Raw genomic sequence first — 25,825 nt, forward strand, 5'->3', positions numbered from 1 at the left:
ACTGCACTTTGATAAACTCACGACCTGACGGGTGCTCGCTTACATGTTAACATGAAAACAAGAGACATTAACGTATTTCCCCATTAAGAAACAACATACCCCAATCTAAACTTATATAAACACATTACCGACTAAGCTATTCAATTTGCACATTGAACCTACAAGCTCTGCTCTCTTAGAACCGAGTAATCATTCTACACTCCGAAAAATAAGAGACGAAGGTGTTCTCACGGTGTGTTCAAAGACCAATGAACAGAGTTGGATACCTGCCAGAAATAATAATAACAATAGATTTTATTTGTTACGCACTTTTGATTTAAATAAGTTCTTAAGTGCGAGAGTACAAACCAATATTTAAAACAATAAAAGCTCAGCCATTAAAACAAAAAATACTAAGACTGAAAAAGCATTAGAAACACAAAACAAATAAAATAGTGGGTTTTCTAACTGTGTGTCTATTTATTTTAATTGTTTAAGAAAATATTTGGTCTAAAGATTTAAGTGTGTGTATAAGCACTTTTTAAACACATTCAACAATACCGCGACAATACTAACTGTGATCATTTTGGTCACGATAAACATATTATGGGATTTTCATATCTTCCCATCCCTACTTATTGAAAATGGAAACAGAGTGCATATATATTGACTTGAATATAGTCAGAGTCTGTTTATGCCAGGAGCCGGCCTTGTCCTATGCTCATGCATTTTCAGTTGTAATTTGTAAAAAGAATAGTATCTTTGCGGCCTCTACATTGAGCACTGTAGGAGTCCATATTGCTGGACCATCTGGCATTATAATGAGCACAGTGAAAATCCTGCTGTAGAGAACAAGGGCACCAGTATTACCGCTGCCCATTTGTTTTAACAGGCATTTAAGACTTCTTCCTTTCTACTTCAAATTGTTTCCTACTACTTACTCATATTTAAATTCCATTTGCCGCAGTTGGAGAATTTGGTCTACTACAACCGCTTGAAGCACTCTAAAATAGTCATCAGTGACTTCCATCTTGCCAAGCTGGAGAATGGATTAATCAAAGACCCCTGCGGGACACCAGAGTACCTGGGTAAGATTTTAAAGTTCATGACAAACACAACATACAGAGCGATGTGGACTTAATCTAGTTTCTGTGTTGCAGCTCCAGAAGTGGTTGGCAGACAGCGATATGGTCGGCCAGTAGACTGCTGGGCAACAGGCGTCATTATGTACATATTGTGAGTTACCGCATTAATTACTTCAGCATCCACAAAAACCTTCTTAAACATGTTACAATAGGATCATTGATTCCTTTCCAGTCACCTGGGATAAATTAGTATTATAAGTGTCAACATAAAGAGCTGTTCTTGTCTTGTTGCAACGACAGGCTTTCGGGCAATCCTCCTTTCTATGATGAGAGTGATGAAGAGGATTATGAAAATCATGACAAGAACCTGTTCCGAAAGATCCTCGCAGGCGATTATGAGTTTGACTCTCCATACTGGGATGAAATCTCTGATTCAGGTATGCTTCTGTTGAAATTAGCACAGTGAAGACAAATAATGACTAATATCTATGCCAGGGGTCGGCAACCTTTACCACTCAAAGAGCCATTTTAACAAGTTTCACAAAATAAAGAAAACAATGGGAGCCACAAAACTCTTGAAATTTAAAATGAAATAACACTGCATACAATTTTTTTTTTGCTTTGTGCTATGTATAAACCAGGGGTCTCAGACACGCGGCCCACAACTTAATATGAAAATTTAATGTTAGTGCGGCTAAAAATGCCGCTTGACAGCATCACACTTGCCAACCCTCCCAATTTTTCTGGGAGACTCCGGAATTTCAGACCAACTATTCTCTTGAATGTCTGCTGACTTTCACCCAAACAACAATAATAAGGGCGTGCTATGATGGCACTGCCTTTAGCGCCCTCTACAACCTGTACAAACAGCTTGCCAGCCCAGTCACATGTTGTACGCAGCTTCTGCAGACACACATAAGTGACTGCAAGGCGTACTTGTTCAACAGCCATACAGGTCACACTGAGGGTGCCTGTTTAAACAACTTTAACACTGTTACTAATATGCGCCACACTGTGAACCCACACCAAACAACAATGAGAAACACATTTCGGGAGAACACCGCACTGTAACACAACATAAACACAACAGAACAAATACCCAGAATCCCATGCATCCCTAACTCTTCCGGGCTACATTATACACCCCCGCTACCACCAACCCCCCCCCCTTCGTGCATCGGTTGAGGTGGGCGGGGTTGGGGGGGCGGGGTTTGGTGGTATGCAGCTGAGCTGCATCAGAGTGATCAAAGAGCCGCATGCGGCTCCGGAGCCGCGGGTTGCCGACCCCTGATCTATGCGGTGGTATCACTAAAATTTTCACCAAAATGTAGACTGGACTTTCCTATGATGTATCGGTTAGTGTGTGGCCGAACATTGCGCCTCACAAACTAGTCTGTTTGCCCATGTGCTAAAACAAAGAATCACACATGTTTGGGACTTTTTGACTGCAAAGAAGCCCACCGTGTGGCCGAAAAAGTTGCGAGAGCCAGCACTTTGATAAAGATAGTGAGAAACATTGTTGAATTCAAAATAGAACTCATAGCAAAGTACATACTGTAGATGGCGTCTGTGTGGCTCTTCTTTCTTTCTTTATCCATTTTGTTTGTACCGTATTTTTCGGACTATAAATCGCAGTTTTTTTCATAGTTTGGCCGGGGGTGCGACTTATACTCAGGAACGACTTATGTGTGAAATTATTAACACATTACCGTAAAATATCAAATAATATTATTTAGCTCATTCACGTAAGAGACTAGACGTATAAGATTTCATGGGATTTATTTATTAGGAGTGACAGATTGTTTGGTAAACGTATAGCATGTTCTATATGTTATAGTTATTTGAATGACTCTTACCATAATATGTTACGTTAACATACCAGGTACGTTCTCAGTTGGTTATTTATGCCTCATATAACGTACACTTATTCAGCCTGTTGTTCACTATTCTTTATTTATTTTAAATTGCCTTTCAAATGTCTATTCTTGGTGTTGGGTTTTATCAAATAAATTTCCCCAAAAAATGTGACTTATACTCCAGTGCGACTTATATGTTTTTTTCCTTCTTTATTATGCATTTTCGGGCGGTGCGACTTATACTCCGAAAAATACGGTACATGTATAAGTATGCGTATTTTTCTCCTCCAGAAAATGTTTTTTTGTTAATATGTTTGGGTTTTTGGAACACATTAATTGGATTTACATTACTATGGGAAAAATGTATTTGGTTTTCGTACGATTCGGTGTTTGTCAAACCTTTTGGAACAAATTACTTACAAAGGGGCGGTATAGCTCGGTTGGTAGAGCAGCCGTGCCAGCAACTTCAGGGTTGCAGGTTCGATCCCCGCTTCCGCCATCCTAGTCACTGCCGTTGTGTCCTTGGGCAAGACACTTTACCCACCTGCTCCCAGTGCCACCCACACTGGTTTAAAAAAAAAAAAAAAAATGTAACTTAGATATTGGGTTTCACAATGTAAAGCGCTTTGAGTCACTTGAGAAAAGCGCTATATAAATATAATTCACTTCACTTCACTCACAAAAACTTAGTACCGCCATATTTCAGCTGAATTATACCCCTTGCAAAACCTATGGAATCCCCAGATTTGGAGAATGTTCTTTCCGGTGTTTAATTTTGTCCAAAAAAAGCAGTTAAGAAACATGACACAAAAGTACAGTTATTTCAAATGGCAACTTTCTGGCTTTAAGAAACACCTAAAGAAATCAATAATACATATTGCGGTAGTCAGTAAAAGTTTAATTTTTAAATCAGAGTGAAAAAGTGATGGAATTACTCAATTCTGAGGATTAAATCACTCTGTAAAATGCAATTTCCAAAGATAACACCTGCATTAGATTAAATATATTCATTAGTCTGCAGTTAAAAAGCAGTGGTCACACCTTGGAGAGCTGTTGCAGCAGGTAGTTAACATGAATCATGGCTCCAACACCAGAGATGTCAATTGAAACAAAGGAAAGGATAATCCAACTTCTTCTAGAAGGTAAATCATTGCGCAATGTTGCAAAATATGTTGATTGTTCACAGCCAGCTATGTATAAAATCTGAACAAACAACTGGGGACGGTTGTAAAAAGTGAGTATACTGGTAATACAAAAGAAAACAGCAAATCATCGAGACAGAAAACGTTAAGCAATATGTCTTGAAAACCGAAAATGCACAGCAAAACAAATGAACGGAAACTGGAGTCACCGTCTGTGACCGAACAGTAAGAAACCGCCGAAAGAAATTGGAAATTAAAAACAGAAAAGCTAATAATCAATCAATAACAATCGTCAATAACACCTAAACAGAAAAAAACAAGACTACAATGGGCTAAAGAAAAGCTATCATGGACTATGAACTATGGATGACTGGATGAAGGTCATATTTAGTAATGAATCGCAAAGTGATGACGCCGAAACTTGTTTGGTGCCGTTCCCAAGAGATTTATGACGACGACTGCCTGAAGAAAACACGCAAATTTCCACAATCATTGATGATATGGGGCTGCGTGTCAGATAATGACACGGGAGATGGCGGTCCTTACATCTTTATCAAATGCACAAGTTGACATTCTGGAAACTTTTCTTATTCAATCAATCGAAAGAATGTTTGGGGATGATGACATCACTTTTCAAGATAATAATGCAAAAACTGAAGACTTTCCTTGAAGAGACATACATAAGGTCAATGTCATGGCCTGCAAATAGTCTGGATGTCAATCCAATTGAAAATATGTGGTGGAAATCTAAGAATTATCTGACAACAGCAATCAGACAACGTTGGAGCAAGATCGATGAAGAGTACAGTTTGTTTCTCATTAAGTCCATGCCTTAGAGACTGCGACCTGTTATAAAAGCCAGAGTACTAGTGGTGTGTTGGAGTTAGGACTGCAACTAACGATTAATTTGATAATCGATTAATCTGTCGATTATTACTTCGATTGATCTATTAATAATCGAATAAAAGAGACAAACTACATTTCTATCCTTTCCAGTATTTTATTGGGGGGAAAAAAGTACACTGGCACCATACTTATTTTGATTATTGTTTCTCAGCTGTTTGTACATGTTGCAGTTTATAAATAAAGGTTTATAAAAAAATAAAAAATTAAAATTAAAATTGCCTCTGCGCATGCGCATAGCACAGATCCAAGGAATCGATGACTAAATTAATCGCCAACTATTTTTATAATCGATTAGTTGTTGCAGCCCTAGATGGAGTGTTTTTTTTTTTCCTCATAAATGTTTCACTCTGCTTGATCTAATAATGAAATTGTTACTGATTACACAATTTATTTTCTTGATTTATTTTAGTGTTTCTTAAAGCCAGAAAGTTGCCATTTGAAATGAATGTGATTATGTGTCATATCTGTTACCTTTTTTACCTATAAAATTAAACAACGGAATGAACACACGGCAAAAACTGAAATCTAAGTAAGATTAAATATCTCAAATAAGGGTGATATTTGCTGCTTATTTTCTGTCTGATAAGATAATTCTTCTCACTAAGCAGATTTTATGTGTTTTACTTGTTTTAAGAGTTTTGGTCCTAAATTATCTCAGTAAGATATTACAGCTTGTAGCTGAGATTTTATGACCTATATTGAGTAAAACATGCTTGAAACTAGAATATCTACTGTTGCAAAGTTGTGTCATCAACACTCACAAGTATAAAACTACTTTTTTTAAAGTAATAATTTCTTATTTCAAGCATGTAAAAAAAAAAATCATGACTTTGACACAATTGTGTCTCATAATTAAAACAGATGACAGCCAAATGGACTTTTGCAGTTTTATTTTCAATGAAACAATAGAAAATATGTACTCATATAGTAGTGCACTTGTTATTAGTGAGAATATACTTATTTTAAGGTATTTTTGGGTTCATTGAGGTTAGCTAATTTTACTTGTTCTGGAAAGTCTTGACAAGCCAAATTTTCTTGTTCTATCGGCAGATAATTTTGCTTAGTTCAAATAAAATACCTTTAATTTATTTTCTTGTTTTTGAACACTGACTTTTTGCAGTGCATCCTTCAAGTCTACTAATTCCGTCATTTATTTCCACAGGTTGTATATACTGTACATAAATCCACTGGGAGAATACACCCTTTTGTTATTTTTTGTCCTGTGTTATTTCCCTCTGACAGCTAAGAGTTTGGTTGCACGTCTGATGGAAGTGGATCAGGACCAGAGACTGACAGCCCAGGAGGCTATTAACCATGAATGGTAGACAATGGACATCATACAAATCACATTCTGTGTGAATTACAACAGGGGCTTGTGTGCTTTATAAAAACAGGATCTCCGGTGGCGCAGCATCAGATAAAAACATCAAGGAACATGTTTGTGCACAAATAGAAAAGAACTTCGCTCGAGCCAAATGGAAGGTAAGTCCCTCAACTATAGCCACATTTGAGCTAAGCTTTTGAAAAAAAATTTGAAAGATGCAGATGCTGTTCAACTTGGTAATGCTGCCTGTTGGGCCTGTTGGTGTGTTCTGGTGTGGTACTTGTGAAAAGTAGGAACATCTCTCTACCTTTCACCTGCACTGTACAGGGAATTTACTGCTCTTAGTTCTGGGCAAAGTATTCACACGACTGATCTTTAACTAAAACATAATCTGAGCAGTCTGGCTTTACTCTCAAGACAATCATTTCAACTTTGTGTTTGTTATTATTTTGTTGTGGTTCAACGCTGGACCTTTTTTGATACCCTAAACATTTATTGTTATTATGCGGTTTAGTCGTCACTCATGCTGCTATTAGATACTTTAGTCATGTTACCAAGCCATCATTATGCTGATACTGGTTACTGTTAATACCATTTCTTCCTGCCTCTGATTATCTAAATGCATTTTTTTATTTGGAGTGTTTTTACATTTTTAATTACATGTTTAATTTTATTGAGAACCTTAGGGAAAGTTGTGTTATGTTTGCAGAATCTACTAGTGACATGTCTGACTTGTTTTTGGTTCAATTCAGGTGTTAGTCAGCAACGGAATCTTTCTACCACACTGTTCAAAACATGGGAACTGCGTGGCGCGGTTGGTAGAGTGGCTGTGCCAGCAACCTGAGGGTTCCTGATTCGATCCCCGGCTTCTACCACCCTAGTCACGTCTGTTGTGTTCTTGAGCAAGACACTTCACCCTTGCTCCTAATGGGTCGTGGATAGTTAAGTTAAAGTTAAAGGGGAACATTATCACAATTTCAGAAGGGTTAAAACCATTAAAAATCAGTTCCCAGTGGCTTATTTTATTTTTCAAAGTTTTTTTCAAAATTTTACCCATCACGCAATATCCCTAAAAAAAGCTTCAAAGTGCCTGATTTTAACCATCGTTATATACACCCGTCCATTTTCCTGTGACGTCACACAGTGATGCCAATACAAACAGACATGGCGCATAGAACAGCAAGCTATAGCGACATTAGCTCGGATTCAGACTCGGATTTCAGCGGCTTAAGCGATTCAACAGATTACGCATGTATTGAAACGGATGGTTGTAGTGTGGAGGCAGGTAGCGAAAACGAAATTGAAGAAGAAACTGAAGCTATTGAGCCATATCGGTTTGAACCGTATGCAAGCGAAACCGACGAAAACGACACGACAGCCAGCGACACGGGAGAAAGCGAGGACGAATTCAGCGATCGCCTTCTAACCAACGATTGGTATGTGTTTGTTTGGCATTAAAAGGGGGTGATCAAGGGTGATGGGTCAAATGCAGAGAATAATCTCGCCACACCTAGTGTGTGTGTGACAATCATTGGTACTTTAACTTTAACTTTAAAGGAAACTAACAACTATGAACTAGGTTTACAGCATATGCAATACATTTGGCAACAACATGCACTTTGAGAGTGCAGACAGCCCAGTTTTAATCAATTAATATATTCTGTAGACATACCCTCATCCGCACTCTTTTCCTGGGGGTCTGGCGGCAGATTTATTTGACTTTATCGTTGGAAATGCATCTGCTTTGAGTGTCGCAGGATATCCACACATTCTTGCCATCTCTGTCGTAGCATAGCTTTCGTCGGTAAAGTGTGTGGAACAAACGTCCAATTTCTTGCCACTTTCGCATCTTTGGGCCACTGGTGCAACTTGAATCCGTCCCTGTTCGTGTTGTTACACCCTCCGACAACACACCGACGAGGTATGATGTCTCCAAGGTATGGAAAACAGTCGAAAAAACGGAAAATAACAGAGCTGATTTGACTCGGTGTTTGTAATGTGTTTGAGAAAATGGCGGATTGCTGTTGTGACGTCATCGCTCCGAGAGCGAATAATAGAAAGGCGTTTAATTCGCCAAAATTCACCCATTTAGAGTTCGTAAATCGGTTAAAAAAATATATGGTCTTTTTTCTGCAACATCAAGGTATATATTGACGCTTACATAGGTCTGGTGATAATGTTCCCCTTTAAAGTACTAATGATTGTCACACACACTAGGTGTGGTGAAATTTGTCCTCTGCATTTGACCCGTCCCCTTGTTCACCCCCTAGGAGGTGAGGGGAGCAGTGGGCAGCAGCGGTGCCGCGCCCGGGAATAATTTTTGGTGATTTAACCCCCAATTCCAACCCTTGATGCGGAGTGCCAAGCAGGGCGGTAATGGGTCCCATTTTTAGAGTCTTTGGTATGACTCGGCCGGGGTTTGAACTCACAACCTACCCATCTCAGGGCGGACACTCTAACCACTCGGCCACTGAGTAGGGCCTTGCATGGTAGCCCCCTCCATCAGTGTGTGAATGTGTGTGTAAAATGGTGATTGTGGAAATAGTGTCAAAGCGATTTGAGTACCTTGAAGGTAGAAAAGCGCTATACAAGTATAATCCATTTACATGTATGAATCGAGGTTTTGGTCATGCAATGGTCTAAATTGAAGTAGGGGATTTCATTACTGAAGATTAGGGATGAGCGATTTGGCCTAAAATCTAAATGGTGGCATCTATGGTAGCGATTCGAGAACAGTTATTTTTTAAATTAATTCAAAACGGTGCCGTATGCCACAATAGCATGAAGGTGATATTGTGCCAGTAACGTCTCAACATGAACATGTCTGCTTCTCAATCTTTCCATTAAGAATCCTTCCGCCTTCCACAGAAAGCCGTGCGGGTCACCACCATCATGAAGAGGCTGAGGGCAACAGAGCAAAGTACCACCAAGGCCACCACGGGGGATCCCGCGGCTCCTCAGGACGCTGCAGACCCTTCCACGCCTTCACCTGCTACCGCCACACCACAGGAAGTAGTCCCAGAGCTAGACAAAACGGTGCCAGAGACCTCGGACGGCAAGGCGGAGCCACAGCAGCAGAACCCACCGCCACAAGAAGCAGAGCCCACATCACGGTGCAATGGAGACACGTTGGCTACTGAGACCGGGGATGAGCAAGGCTAAGGTCCTCGTTGTACCCTCAATCATGCACACTGTACAATAGCTGCTAGCATGGTGACACCGACTCTGCTTCTCTCTCTTGCAGCATTAGCATCATCTCATGATGGCTATGTGCCAATTTACCTTAGTGCTCCGCATTGCATTGAACTTAATATCTTTTTCCAGTTGTATTATGTATATAATAGGTCACATGGTACAAAATATATTCTACACACACAAGCTATGGCTTACAGTTAAAGTCCATTTTCTGGTAAAAAAAAAAAAAAAAGAAAAGAAAAAAGAAAGAAAGAAAGATTCATTTTTATTGAACGGACTTCGGAAACCACTTTTTGTTCTTAAAATTAGAAGACAAGTTTAGACTGTACGGGTCTATTGTACAGAATGGAGAAAATTCCTAACAAGGAAAGTTTGCTTGTCTTATATTTATTTATTTTTTACAGTACGGTCTGTACTTAACAGTTACTGTGCCTCACAACCATGTGAGTTTTTGGGGGCCTTGTACATACAAAGCACAAAAAACCATCTGCTTAACTTCCTGCTCAGGAAATAACCTCATGATGTAAAGATTGTGTACATAAGAGAACTTTGTAGAAGTAGCTAAAAGAGCATGCATTCTCACAAAGCATTCACTTGGTTGACAAAAGCGCACTACTACTACTACTTTGTTCTGTTTACACATTGAACTTGTTGTGTTTCTTCTTCTGGTTTGTGTTTGTTTTCATCACAAGGCAGTTCTATGCATCTGAATTAATTTGTAGCTTTTTTTTTTTTCCTAAAAAACTAAACAAAACAAAAAAAAACACCACAGTAGATTAATCACTGTATAGGTAAGTGGTTTTACAGTACACTTGTTTTAGCCAGCTGACTCCTGTGCGACAAGTCTTAAACTAACTTTAAACATGTGCATTATTAATCCACCTCATTTTTACTGGTTTTGGAGGTTTCCACCAATCATTAGCGTTCTTTACGGTTATATCTCCTTTCATTATATTTCAGTCATTAGTATTTACCATATTTTCCGGACTATAAGCCACTACTTTTCCCAAGCTTTGAATTTTTCTTCACTAACGGCAAATTTTAGAATGGATTAAGCAAAAAAATCAAACAATGCACTAAAACGATCCACTTTAAGAAACTGTTCAAACTCAAAGTGTTTATAAACTGAAAGGGAGAAGAATCCTGATAAATGTCTTGAACCTTATTAAAAAAAAATTCAAAATCTTATTCATCTCATTAAGGATTAATAAAGACAATGACTTTTCTGTTTTGTTTGATCAGCCAATTGGAAACAATTAAGGTATTTAAATAAAACATTTGCAAAATATTTCTATGTAAATATGTAATTTCACAATGTACCTGTGTATAGGTTGTATTCCATCACCTGACTTTTAAACGGAAGTAAACTAAGTGGTGGGCCACCAACTGTGGAGCAAACAGAGTGCGAACTATCCGAGTACGCAAAAGGCCTAGATTTTACCACCAAAAGCAGATACGAGCAAAAAAATCTAAATATGCAATGGAAACAAAAAAGATTTGTAGAGTGATATCAAGGATTATCCGTCGTGGAGTTCCGAGACATGTCGAACTATCTTGTGCTCCGGATGTCATTCTATATGACAAAACAGATGAAAACTTGAAAAAGCAAGGAGGCCAACAACTTCTTTGTGTGTGATTGGGTCAAGGAAATTGGTACCAAGACTCTCCCGGGTAAATCATGCATCATTTTTTGCATGGATACGGTTTCATTTCATGTTTGTTGCCTTATTATTGTTGCATGCTTCATTTACGAGTACGCGTGTTTTCCCCCCGTCTTTATCAAAATATAACTGAGATAGGATCCGAAAGGGACAAGCGGTAGACAATGGATGGATGGATGGATTGATAACTACAGATGTCAACGTTGTGTATGTGCAAAAAGCTTCATTTATGATTGCTGCCTTTTGTAAAAGCTTAACTCTTTTAGGTTTTGCTCACATTTGATTTCTTTTGTTTAGATTGGCCGAGTTGGTGCTTTACGAAACACTCGTAGCAAAAATGTCCTTTAAGAACTCTGAAACAAGATAACATACAAATATTAGGGGTGTAACGGTACATGTATTTGTATTGAACCGTTTCGGTACGGGGGTTCCGGTTCGGTTTGGAGGTGTACCGAACGAGTTTCCACACGGACATATTAAGTAGCGTAACGCACGTTGTGTAAACAATGCACACCGAGACACAACACACGGCATGTTAGCAGCTAACGGGCTACGATAGACTGACCATACGTCCTCTTTTCACCAGACATGTCCTCTTTTGCGGAGCTGTCAGGGCGGAGTTTCTTAAATACCTCAAATGTCTGGCATTTTGAGTTAGGGTTGCGTGTATTTTCAATGTACGTTCAGGGTTAAGAAGGGGTTAAAAACAAAACAAATTGTGAAGGTGTGCGCACGCAGCAGCATTGGTGAGGGAGGGGCAGAGACAGAGAGAGCGAGAGAGTTATGATAAACGCGCATGCGTCGCCAGGCTCTGCTTTTTATCCATAGATTTATCAGATTTAATTTTTTAATATCTATAGCAGGGGTGTTAAAAGTGTGTCCCGGAGGCCATTTGCGGCCCACGGCTAATGTTTTAAAGGCCCACGGCACATTCTAAAAATACTATTAAAATAAACAAAAACACAACAAAAGTGAAATAAAAAAGCTTAAAGGTTAAATGTAATTTAGAAAAAGTTGCAATGTTGACTAGTAAAACAAAGCTGTTTTTTTTTTCTTTCAAACTGTCATTGCTCAAAACATAATATTGAATCAAAATCAATGTTATTATGAATTATTGACCTATCCAAGGTTCCCATTACTTCACATCAAATATTACACTAAGAAAAATATTTTTGGTAGAAGATTTTGCAAATTTGGTAAATAAATAACCCAAAAATTTATATTTTGTTGTTTTCTTACTGTACCGAAAATGAACCGAACCGTGACCTCTAAACCGAGGTACGTACCGAACCGACATTTTTGTGTACCGTTACACCCCTAACAAATATACTTAAATTTTAAAGGTATATTGAACAAACCTTTAACAAAGTGATCGCTGCAAACTCGTGCATTCTTCGACTCGATCTGCTCCCCTGCTTTTTCTCATAGTTTTTCGTAAAATCCTGCACTCTTTCGCCCTTCTTTATTAGCTCTCGAGGAACTCTGAAGAAACTTTTATGCTTTTCACCATTTGAACGTTTCCAACAGCCTAAAACAAAGCAAGCATAGGATATTTTTCTTCGAGAAAGGAAAAAGGCCGCCCAGAACGCTATGACAACGGAGTCTCACATATGAGCCGGATATGACATCAGGTGAATACAACCTATATCTGCAGCTTACATCCCGGTGCGGGTAATATATGAAAATATGTTTTTTTTCTTCTAAAATTGAGTGAGTGCTGCTTATATACCAGTGCGGCTTATAGTCTGGAAAACATGTAGTTCACTCCATGCTTTAAACAGTTATCTACTCTTACTTGTCGCAGGAAATTAAGCAATATTTAACAGGCTAAAGAAACTGATTGCCACAAAATGTGTTTGTGTGCACACGTCGACAGTGGGTTTCCCGCCCAGGGCGCCATTGAACCTTGACCCGCCACTACACGTCTACTGCATGTCTGTGAGTCACCACTTGATCGAGTGCTAACAGCGATCAGCGGTCAGTCCTATTACTGGGGGTGTCCCGATAGAAGTTTTCACCTTTAGCGTTCTTAATTGGTTTATCCGATATTGACCCGATACCGATACATGTACCACATGTAACTGCAGTTCTTAACTCAATGTTACAAAAAGCTAGTCCAAGCATTTTTTTGTCATTGAAACCTTTTTTTGAAATGTTTTCTAAATAACTGGATTTTAATATTTGCTTGTCATCTTGACTTCTGATTGCAAAGCATTTTTTCCGCCAGTGTGTTGTGTAGCTGCTAGCTCCTAGTAGACTATAGCCTACATTGTTTACCTTTTTTAAATGACTTGACTAAAATACAAGAAAAGTGTACTTATTAGATGACATTTAGCTGTTAACTGGCTTGTCCAGCACTGTGCAAGTAAACATGCTGCAGGACTTCTTGTATCAGACATTTAAGATGCTAGCTAATATCATCCAATATTGTTTTTTTTTGCTAATATCGAACCAATGTCAATATCACATCGGGACACCCATACTTATTATGTGATTTATTGGCAACCTGTCCGTAATGTCACCTGGGATAGGCTCCAGCTCACCTGAACTTTTGACCTAAAACAGGATAAGAGGTAGAAAATAAACTATTATTGTTGTTGTTTTTATTAAATAAGGCGGCTAAAGTGTAATTTAAAAGTTTGCACACATTACCTAAAGGCTGTCAAAATATCACTTAATTATTTAAGAAATATGTATTTTTGATAAACCGGAAGCTATTTATTTAAATGCTAATCTTAATTTATTTGTTGCAGAGATTATTTAAACATGTTCACTCTTGAGTTGTGCTGAAGTTAATTCTAAGACCAATTTTGCAGGTAATACTGTTAAGTGTTAGCATTTAGGTGTGTTCAGGATATTTACTGTATGCGGATTGTTGTAGTTCATCCTGTTTGTTTAGATGGAAAATGAATATTGTTGCACAGTTTAAAGCCTATTTCACTTCTCACTGTAGTATTCCATGTCTGGTCATTTTCCACACATTCCCAAAAGTGTTTGTAGATGTAAAGTTGGCCTGGACCAGCCCCCACCTGTAGGTCCTTTCTTGCATTTATTTGTTGGCTCTGTAATGTACTCCTTGACAGAGTTGATGACTTTGGTGGTAATAAAACTTCATTCAAATTTAATGTACAGTGTGCTTTCCTATCATGAATGTTCTTTTAACGTACGCTAGCGATAAAGGTGATGATTTTGATAGGTTCAAACATTCTTAACAAGTTACATCAAGGAGCACGTTTATACTTTGATAATTCAACATGACCGGAAAGGAGCAGACACTAATTTAATTCTACACTTTCTGCTTGTCTCAGCAATTAATGATAGTTTATTTGCTTCCTGTGTATAAATATTAACCTGGTATAGTCATAGAATAAAAGAAAAAACAAATCTAATAATTATCTTTAAAAAATTAAAAAAGTAATTAAAAAATAAAATAAACAATGATACTAAAGATACATTAAGAAATCAAAGGAAGAAACACTGACAGAAACATTGATTAATGCATGAACAATTGTAGAATATGGACGGAAATAGTACCTTATTAAATAATGATTAATGTTTCTTCAACCCAATAGGTACAGTAATACTATAATATATTCCTCTTATGCAGTATAAGGATGACAGCATTATATATGAACTGTTTCTCATGGGCTCAAGTTAGTGCAATGCTAAATTAACAAGTACAGTCACCAGTAAACGTTTGTTGTGAAACACCACCTTTCAATGGAGGGTCAAAGGGCACAAAATTAAATACATCTCTAAATGATTACCTAAATGGGTTATTAATAAATTACAGTTGTAATTAAATACATAAATGTGTCATTAATTTAATTAAAATTTAATTGTGCACATAAATAATTAATTATATAGTTAATTATTGATTGTATTATTTCATTATTGAATTAAATATTTCAGAATTAAATTATTAGTTATTAGTCTTGGTTGATATCTTCGCCTGAAAGTGTAAGACTTGTAAAGTTTCAGGCTTCGAACCAGAGCAATCGCTGGACTAGATTTGCGTCACTAACCCACTGACTTTGAAGGGTGAGTTAGGTAGATACAATAAATTAATGAAGCGAAGTTTGACGTATGAATATAAATTAATGAAGCCCTGTCACAATTCATTACATCGTAATATAATTGATTGAAATGACTGAAATGATTGAAAATAGAAATTACTTAATGATTAATTAAACATTGACATTATTAATACAATTATGAACAAATGAAATGTACTTTTACAGTTGAAAAATGGGTAATGCATTTAATAACACATTTATGTACAGTATTTAATTCCAATTTTAATTAGTAAATGTCACATATAAGTAAATAATTTAATCAATAATTGAATTTTGTCCCATTATATCCTCCATGATTGCCAGGTACCTTGAACACTTAAAATGAAATACAAGCTAAAAAGAATTGTGATTTTTAGGAATAAATATGTAGTGTACAATATGTATTTTCTTAAGGTAGGACTGATGAACTTGAAGGGCAAGGCTCCAAGCAGTACCTAATTGCAGCCTGCCACCTGGTGGTCAAATGTGTGTTTTGCAGCTATTATTTGAAGAGTTATAGAGAGCCTAGGTAGGGACTTGTGTATGAGAGTTAAAGTTAAAGTACCAATGATTGTCACACACACTTTAGGTGTGGCAAAATTGTTCTCTGCATTTCACCCATCACCCTTGATCACCCCCTGGGAGGTGAGGGGAGCAGTGAGCAGCAGCGGTGGCAGCGCCCGGGAATCATTTAACCCCCAATTCCAACCTTTGATGCTGAGTGCCAAGCAGGGAGCTAATGGGTCCCATTTTTATAGTCTTTGGTATGACTCGGCCGGGGTTTGAACTCACAACCTACCGATCTCAGGGTGGACACTCTAATGTAGGTCAGTAACTACCTTCTCACTGTAACATATTTATAGACACTCTAATGAGATCCAACACAAGAGTTCTACTAACAAATCTGTCTTTGCAACAAAAAGAGTCTCCCGTTTAGAAGTGCAGCACACTTGCCATAGACAGTACAGATATGTAGTACAGTAATGTTATTTAGTTCCTAAAACCTACAGTATTGTTGTTAGGGCAACAGGGTTTTTTTATATTAGGGTTCTGAGTTAGAGTTTAGGCCAGTGAGTCTCAAGGCGTTATAAATTGGGGTAAAAAGCTTGGCCCCAAAATTCAAACTAGCGTTAGTGCTTCATTATAAGGTTAGGGTTTCATAATAGAATCTCTAGTTAGGGTTCAGGCTCCACATTAGGGTTTTCAAGCATCGATCTCACCATAGGAATTTTAATCAGCGTCCTAAAAAGTAACTGGTAGCTGTGCCTGGAGAGGTCTACAATGACAGCCACACAACAACTACTACTACTACAAGGAAATAATGAACAACAATCCAATAGAGTGGAATCCTACAGTAACTACCGCGGACTGCAGCTTAGGCTTCTCTCCCCAATGACACATTACTTGGCAACAGGCGCCACCTTTTAAAGGCACACACTCAAATCTCACAAAACATGTCTCAATGGTATCCACAGTTACAATAAAATACTTCTGTATTATTATTACTTACTTCTGCTACATCAAATAATGTCACCCATTTCACTTAGTATACATTTGCATAACATATGTCATTTTACTCGTTTAAACCTGGGTCAAAATTAAATAAAAATTGATTGATATTTTTGTTTGGATTTCAAGTTGGAGAGATTTGAGAAAAATAGTTATGAAAAAAAAAAAAAAAATGTATGCTTCAGCACTGTTTGGCTTTGAAGACAATGTAAAATCGAATGTACCTATATGGTTAAGTGTCATTAAACTTCACGTACACACAGACTATCTGTGCATCTTGTCACTGTCTTAGGCATCACGTAAAAGATTTTGAAAAAGACAATATGAAAAAAAGAATGCAAAACGTAGTGGCAAAATCGCTAATTTGGGTTTGCATGGTTGGCGGTAAACTTTCTAAACTTAAATGAGAACAAGACAGAAATAATTGTGTTTCACTCAAAAGTAAAACAGACTGCTACCCCCAGTGACCTGGACCCCTTGATATCTTATTTAAAACCAACAGTCACAAATCTTGGTTTTAAGTTCGACAAAGATTTTAAATTGGAGCAGCAGGTTAACTCCGTTGTACGATCTAGTTTTCATCATCTAAGACAGTGGTCCCCAACCACCGGGTCGCGGCCCGGTACCGGTCCGTGGATCGATTGGTACCGGGCCTCACAAGAAATTAAAAAATAAATAAAGAAATTTAAAAAAAAAGATTGTTCTTATTTTGTTTTTTAATTAAATCAACATAGAATACACAAGATACACTTACAATTAGTGCACCAACCAAAAAAACCTTCCTCCCCCATTTACACTCATTCACACAAAAGGGTTGTTTCTTTCTGTTATTATTATTTCTGGTTCCTACATTATATATCAATATATATCAATACAGTCTGCAGGGATACAGTCCGTAAGCACACATGATTGTATTTTTTTATGACAAAATTTTTAAGCGTTGACCGGTCCGCAGTTACAAAAAGGTTGGGGACCACTGATCTAAGACTTTTAACAAAAATGTAATCAGTTTTATCTTTTAACGACTTTGAGCGGGTAATCCATGCTTTTATTTCATCACGTTTGGACTACTGCAACTCCCTCTATGTTGGAATGAAGCAGGCCTCAATCGCTCGATTGTAGTTAGTCCAAAATGCTGCTGCTCGCCTTGTAACTGACACTAAAAACATGAACACATTACCCCAATTTTAGCACCCAGTTCATTTTAAAATTCATTTTAAAATATTGTTGTTTGTTTTTAAATCTCTTAACGAATTAGCGCCACAATATATGCCAGACAATTTAAAAATGTACACCCCCACAAGGTCTCTGAGGTCAGCTGATCAGTTTCTTCTTGTCGTCCCAAAAACCCGTTTAAAATCCAGAGGTGATCGTGCATTTTCTGCTGTGGCTCCAAAACTTTGGAACAATATGCCTCCAGCTATTCGGACGGCTCCCTGTTTAATGAGTTTTAAATCACGTCTTAAAACATATTTTTACTCTTTGGCTTTCATGAGAGTTGTGTGATTTTTAGTCTATTTTATTTTCTCTCATGTATTTTATGTTGAAGTGTATTAATTAACTCATATTATGTTCTACATATGGTGAATGCTCATATTCATCTTGGAGAAAGCAAACCTTCAAGTTTGAGTAAACAATGGTATTTCAGTTTGAGCACATAAGATAAGGCCCCTGAGTTTTACATTCGCAGGTGAATTGGATCACTTCTCGTAGGAAGGAGGCCATAATTGGGACTTCGGAATGCAAAAGTGATAGCCATATCCTTGAGAGGAAACTACCTGCTTAGTTCAAACACCAACCTTTAAGTTATGACTTAAAGCAGTTGTTTCCCAGACACTTACACACAAACATCTCCTTTTATGGTCAGGTGGTGCTGTTTGGACTTAGCGCACACCCAGACAGACAAAGAAGGAATGGCTTCTCCAGTTAGGAATCCTCCATTTCTTTACTAAGATTCCTCCGGATACTGCAGGCCTGTTTAAATGACGCTCGCTTGTAATAAAGCAACTTTTGGTTTTAGCAAAGCGTCTCCGACGTCTCTTTGGATCCAACTACGCAGCCGCGTCTTCCCTCGACCCGGGAGGGGACGACAAGACCAGAAATACACTTCAATGTAGAGATGTCCGATAATGGCTTTTTTGCCGATATCCGATATTGTCCAACTCTTAATTACCGATTCCCATATCAACCGATACCGATATATACAGTCGTGGAATTAACACATTATTATGCCTAATTTTGTTGTGATGCCCCGCTGGATGCATTAAACAATGTAACAAGGTTTTCCAAAATAAATCAACTCAATTTATGGAAAAAAAAATGCCAACATGGCACTGCCATATTTATTATTGAAGTCACAAAGTGCATTATTTTTTTTAACATGCCTCAAAACAGCAGCTTGGAATTTGTGAGATGCTCTCCCTGAGAGAGCATGAGGAGGTTGAGGTGGGCAGGGGGCAGGGGGTGTATATTGTAGCGTCTAGGACAGGGGTCGGCAACCCGCGGCTCCGGAGCCGCATGCGGCTCTTTGATCACTTTGATGCGGCTCAGCTGGGGGGGGGGGGGGGTTTGGTGGTAGCGGGGGTGTATAATGTAGCCCGGAAGAGTTAGGGATGCATGGGATTCTGGGTATTTGTTCTGTTGTGTTTATGTTGTGTTACAGTGCGGTGTTCTCCCGAAATGTGTTTCTCATTGTTGTTTGGTGTGGGTTCACAGTGGGGCGCATATTAGTAACAGTGTTAAAGTTGTTTAAACGGGCACCCTCTGTGTGACCTGTATGGCTGTTGAACAAGTATGCCTTGCAGTCACTTATGTGTGTCTGCAGAAGCCGCGTACAACATGTGACTGGGCTGGCAAGCTGTTTGTACAGGTTGTAGAGGGCGCTAAAGGCAGTGCCATCATAGCACGCCATTATTATTGTTGTTTGGGTGAAAATCAGCAGACATTCGAGAGAATAGTTGCTCTGAAATTCGGGAGTCTCCCGGAAAAATTGGGAGGGTTGGCAAGTGTGATGCTGTCAAGCGGCCTTCATATAAAACTCGCGGGCCGCACTAACATTACATTTTCATATTAAGGTGCGGGCCGCGTGTCTGAGACCCCTGGTTTATACATAGCACAAAGCAAAAAAAAAATTTGTATGCAGTGTTATTTCATTTTAAATTTCAAGAGTTTTGTGGCTCCCATTGTTTTCTTTATTTTGTGAAACTTGTTAAAATGGCTCTTTGAGCGGTAAAGGTTGCCGACCCCTGGTCTAGGAAGTTAGTGCTTCAAGGGGTTCTGGGTATTTGTTCTGTTGTGTGTATGTTGTGTTACGGTGCGGATGTTCTCCCGAACTGTGTTTGTCATTCTTGTTTGGTGTGGGTTCACAGTGTGGCGCATATTTGTAACAGTGTTAAAGTTGTTTATACGGCCACTCTCAGTGTGACCTGTATGGCTGTTGATCAAGTATGCCTTGCATTCACTTGTGTGTGTGAAAAGCCATAGATATTATGTAACTGGGCCGGCACGCAGAGGCAGTGCCTTTAAGGTTTATTGGCGCTCTGTATTTCTCCCTATGCGATACCGATAATTTTGAAACCCATACCGATAATTTCCGATATTACATTTTAAATCATTTATCGGCCGATAATATCGGCAGTCCGATATTATCGGACATCCCTACTTAAATGTCTTTATTCTTTTTATAGTTAAATGTTTTATGTTACTGACTCCTCCAGTATGCATGTCTTAACTTCTGTGCAGCACTTTGTGAAACTTCTATTGTTTTATTTTTTTTAAATGTGCTATATAAATAAAGTGGATTGGATATGATAAGTTGGCCACATGAATTGTGCTAAAGAAGAGTTACGACGACCTCTAGTGTTAGAACTTGGAACGACAAGCTCCCTTTAAAATGTGCTTAAAGAAAGAAAACGCTACTAAAATACTGAGTAACCGGTAAGTAAGTTCTGATGTATTTAGTCACTTTTTAATGGTGCTTGCACTGCAACCGGTGTGTTTGTGTGTGAGAGACATTACAAAATGTGCACATTTTACAGTCAATTATGACACTATAACAGGGCTAATGTTAGCATATGCTAGCTAAAACACAACAACTTACCGCAACGTGTTTTGTCTGGTGGGAAGTGGAATTCTTGTCGGTCGGAACGTGAACATTTGTACTGACATGGCAAGAAATAGCTGTTGTTTTTCAATGTTTAAAGGTTAACATTTATTAGCCTCGTCTGACTCGTAAATATGTCACTTTCTTCAGTATTGCCGCCATTATTTTTCCTCTGGTCACGTGACTGCCAAGCTCCGTTTGATTGGTGGAACGGAGTCCAACGTCACCTGGGCTCAGCTTGGTTGGGTGAAACAAAGTCACGTGACAGCACCCGCCGGAAGTGGTGTCTCTAACGAGCCTAATATGGCGTTTGCAAATAATTATCAATATTTCAAAATAATGTAGCGGTCGAAATTAAACACAATGTAACATTTCTTCTTCACAAAAATATATATTTATGGAATATGTTCATATGTATTCATGAATATATTTAAAGCAATTTGTGGTTTTAAAAAATACGTGTATTTCACACAAACGTGCATCCATACTTCTTCGACAGATACGACTTTATTCCAGAGAGTTCTGGACAAAACATTCAGTAATCACAATAAGGAGCAAGCATTCCATTCTTATAAAATATAGAGCTTTAATTTATTAGTCAGCAACAACAATGGAACGAGAGGATACGAGTCATTTACACATTTAGGTCATTACAATAACATCACCTCATTTGCATTTTGTCTTTTTTTTTTTCTTCTTTTTTTTTTTAAGTTTGATGATGCTTAAAGAAAAATGCAAACACTACAAACACTGAAAAACTAAAAAAAAAAAAAAAAAATCCACAATAAAAAATACATGTTGTACAAACTTTTGTTTTTTTCCCGACATGTGGTCGACTTTGATCCTAGATGGACAGAGGGGATGCAAATCAATGCCAAGAAAGAGAAACTTTGTTTAAATTCTGGAAGAATTAGTCAATATTTTGAATGAAACCTACTTTGCATTATTTTTAAGACTGTAGTCAATAGAGGCATCACTTCATAATAATAAGGACCCATAGATGGATTTGAAATACATACTTTACGTCAAGTAAAATATATATTTGCTTGTACTGTATGTTTGGAGACGCTGCAGCTTTACATTTACTGCGCTGGCATCGGTTCTCGTATCGTTCATCCCTTTCAGGATGGAGAACAGGACAATAGAAAGCACACATGAAGTCTTATCAGAATTACAATACAAATACATTTTCATGCACACAAAGAAAGCCAGCTTCCCAATATTTGGTTAGTGTCACAACATTGTTACAATGCTCAGTTGTGTAGACAGTAAACAGGCTTTTTTTTTTTTTTTTTTTTTTTTTTTTAATTCTTCTTCCTCCAAAACATGAAATGACCGAAAAAACAAAAAAATCTAGGCACCTATTTCCAACGTGTATTCACAGAAGTCCACAATTGTGCTTGTTTGCATTTGGCCCCCAGCTGTCGGCCCTTACAAAAAAAAAAAAAAAAAAAGTACGAGAAAATGCCCTTTGTACAAAATGTTGACCCTTTATTGCACCACCGCCTCAGTTCATATTGTATTTGGTAAAGCCCCGCCTTTTCATATTCCATATAAATCTACTGCATTTGTCGTCTTGTGTCGGTGTCCTGCCTGGTACAGGACCCGCAGCAGCAAGAAACGACGGCGACCCACGTTACCGCTCATCGACAACACGTTTTCCTGTTGGGACAAAAAGAGCGTCGACGCACGACAAATGAGTTCTCGCAATGACAGTAACAGCGACAATAAAATTAACAACATCGATAAGAACGACAATATTTGCCCCCAAAGTTACCTATACACGAAGAGGATGATACTATGTACAACCTACAATAAATACTGAGTAGCATATATCTTACGGTTTGAAACAATGCATGTGGGGTTTTTGTTCCTCAGCCTTATCTTCTCGCTTTGTTTTTTTTCCCCTCTCTTATCGAGTCTCTCCCAGTTTTCACATTCGTGCTCCTCATGTCTCCGCGTCCTCCCGCTCGTCCTCCTGCTCCCCCTCGCCATGATGCCGGCGGTTGCGCGGCTTCTTCTGCTCCTTGAGCTCCTTCAGGTCTTTGACCTTGAGGGCGCCCAGCGTGGGGTCTCCGAACTGCCAGTAGTCCTGGCAGTACTGGTTGATGAGGCTCATCTCGGGTTGGCTCAGGATGGTCAGCAGGTCCTTGTACTGGAGAGCGCTGGGGGTCCACTGGGTGCTGGAGTGGAGAGAGGACGGAAGCAGGCCTCCGCCGCCCTCCACCAGCACGTTGTTGACGGCCCGGCTGGACAGCACCACCAGCTGCAGCTTGACGAGGGTGTGCTTGAAGTTCTTTTCTGTGGCGCTGCATTGGTACATTCCGGAGTCGAAGGGCTGGAGGGACCTCAGGAGCAGACCTTGCTCCGTCTTCACCACCCGACCATCGGAACGCATCTGCAGGCAGAAAAACACGTTAAGTAGAGATGTCCTATAATAATATCGGCTGATAAATGCTTTAAAATGTAATATTTGGAAATTATCAAGATTCCAGATGCTTTATTATTGTCCATTCTTTAACATGTACAAGACACGTAAGAACTGAAATTTCATTTTCGGCACAGTCCCACTAAGAGCAGACATACGTTACAGGGAAACAAGACGGGACCGCCGACGGATCAGCCACTTATGGCGCTCCAGGTGGGAAAAAGGTGATATTGGGAAAGGGGGGGAAGAGTAAAAAATATCAGTCTAAGGCTGGACCCTCGGGAGGGAGTCCAGACTGAGTCCAAGGGAAAAAACTTCATTTAGCATAGCACACATAAACTTGTTACATATAATCACAACAACTCGCAACAGAGGGGGGGGAGATTTGGGGCCCTGGAGGCCGGCCTGCTGCTATAAAGCGCTACTACCGGCTTATTAGTGATTCCCAGAGCCCAAAAAAAAGTCTGCGGGCTATAGAGCGTTTTCTATTCGGGCTCCAGTACTATGGAATGCCCTCCCGGTAACAATTAGAGATGCTACCTCAGTAGAAGCATTTAAGTCCCATCTTAAAACTCATTTGTATACTCTAGCCTTTAAATAGACCCCCCTTTAGACCAGTTGATCTGCCGTTTCTTTTCTTTTCTCCTCTGCTCCCCTCTTCCTTGTGGAGGGGGGAGGGGGGGGGGGGGGGGCTGTCCAGAGTCGGGACCCGGGGTGGACCGCTCGCCTGTGCATCGGCTGGGAACATCTCTGCGCTGCTGACCCGTCTCCGCTCGGGATGGTGTCCTGCTGGCCCCACTATGGACTGGACTCTTACTATTATGTTGGATCCACTATGGACTGGACTCTCACAATATTATGTCAGACCCACTCGACATTCATTGCATTCGGTCTCCCCTAGAGGGGGGGGGGGCACATATGCGGTCCTGTCCAAGGTTTCTCATAGTCATTCACATCGACGTCCCACTGGGGTGAGTTTTTCCTTGCCCTTATGTGGGCTTTGTACCGAGGATGTCGTTGTGGCTTGTGCAGCCCTTTGAGACACTTGTGATTTAGGGCTATATAAATAAACATTGATTGATTGATTGATACTAGCCGTCCATAACCCCGAAGAGGAATTAAGCAGCGGTGGTGAGGGGCGTTGGATGGGGGTTGGGAGTGTGTTTGTATATATGCCCATTGTCTTTGGGTGAAGTGTAAATGTTCATAAGTCCAGAGTCGTTCTGCATGCAATGCAAGCAAAGTTCGATTCCCAGGTGTCGTTGAGGAGGGTAGGAGGGAGTGAGGTCAAAAAGCGTCCATCTTTGAAATCCCTCCGGGGATGATTACAGAACAGCCTGTTCTTGTCTCAAGGCCATTCGGGGGAGTCAAATCGTAGATAAGGATTTTTGTTTTTTCTCGAACAGGCATTAACAATGACTTGTCTATTCTATTTGTCCATGCTGGCTCTCATATCCAAACCTTCCTTTATAGCAAGCTTTTCCATGATGTGATCCATCTTGTGATTCAGTTCAGAAATCGCCACAGACTGTGTTGCCACAGCCCGGCCCAATCGGTCCATTGCGACGAACAGCCTTTGGGCTCCTTGAGTCGCTGCCATCGTTTTACGACTTTTACGATACACCAGAGCAATGCCCAGCCCAATCAGCAGGTGCCCCACGATCATGGTTCCAAATAGGTAGATGTCTTCCACGTCCTCGATGGAAAGGACTGAAAGGCACATGATTCTCCATTTGTCCCAGGAATCTCTCACGTACCCCGCAGCAGCAATGGTTCCATCAGGGCAGCCAGGCTCCCCAGAACCTCTTTTCCTCGTCGAAAAGATTGTGTCAATAGAGTCGAGAGTCCAGCTAATCAATTCCATGTCTGATGATTAGATTTGGAGGACAGCGCAAAGAAAGAGGCTTCCAAAAAAAGTTTAGACAAGACAAGACAAAAAAAAGAGAGCAAGCCAGGAAAATACGGGAGGAGAAAAAAATTCGACCGCCCCTCACCAGAGGCAAGCTGGTATCGGTATCCGTTTCAAAAAGTAAAATTAATGACTTTTTAAAATGCTACTGTACGGAGCGGTACATATCCAGTAAAACACGGAGGTAGCCAACCCTCCCGATTTTCCCGGGAGACTCTCGAATTTCAGTGCCACTACCGAAAACTCCCGGGGCAACCATTCTCCTGAATTTCTCCCGATTTCCACCCGGACAACAATATTGGGGGCGTGCCTTAAAAGCACTGCCTTTAGCGTCCTCTACAACCTGTCGTCACGTCCACTTTTCCTCCATACAAACAGCGTGCCGGCCTCAGTCACATAACATATGCGGCTTTTACACACACATAAGTGAATGCCATGCATACTTGGTCAACAGCCATACAGGTCACACTGAGGGTGGCCGTATAAACAACTTTAACACTGTCACAAATACGCGCCACACTGTGAACCCACACCAAACAAGAATGACAAACACATTTCGGGAGAACATCCTCACCGTAACACAACATAAACACAACAGGACAAATACCCAGAAACCCTTGCAGCACTAACTCTTCCGGGACACTACAATATACACCCCCCGCTACTCCCTAGCC

The 25,825-nt window shown here is 39.5% G+C and overlaps 2 protein-coding genes across 3 annotated transcripts in view; one reads left to right on the top strand and one right to left on the bottom strand.

Moving 5' to 3' along the window:
• Positions 1-10,658, top strand: part of LOC133571002 (caM kinase-like vesicle-associated protein) — an 81,638-nt gene extending 70,980 nt beyond the window's left edge. The window contains exons 6-11 of the mRNA XM_061923940.2: positions 947-1,067; positions 1,140-1,215; positions 1,365-1,501; positions 6,211-6,289; positions 6,363-6,450; positions 9,161-10,658. Of these exons, the coding sequence (XP_061779924.2) occupies positions 947-1,067; positions 1,140-1,215; positions 1,365-1,501; positions 6,211-6,289; positions 6,363-6,450; positions 9,161-9,454 (795 nt within the window). The 3' untranslated portion in view covers positions 9,455-10,658. The remainder of the gene's footprint in view (positions 1-946; positions 1,068-1,139; positions 1,216-1,364; positions 1,502-6,210; positions 6,290-6,362; positions 6,451-9,160) is intronic.
• An 11,434-nt stretch (positions 10,659-22,092) lies between these two features.
• LOC133571001 (semaphorin-3F-like) overlaps positions 22,093-25,825 on the bottom strand; it is a 153,146-nt gene continuing 149,413 nt past the window's right edge. For both annotated transcript variants that reach the window (XM_061923939.2, XM_061923938.2), the window contains one exon: positions 22,093-23,212. In XM_061923939.2, coding sequence (XP_061779923.1) covers positions 22,763-23,212 — 450 coding nt within the window. In that variant the 3' untranslated portion in view covers positions 22,093-22,762. The remainder of the gene's footprint in view (positions 23,213-25,825) is intronic.

This window comes from Nerophis lumbriciformis, linkage group LG28 (genome assembly GCF_033978685.3).
Source record: "Nerophis lumbriciformis linkage group LG28, RoL_Nlum_v2.1, whole genome shotgun sequence".
NCBI lineage: Eukaryota > Metazoa > Chordata > Actinopteri > Syngnathiformes > Syngnathidae > Nerophis > Nerophis lumbriciformis.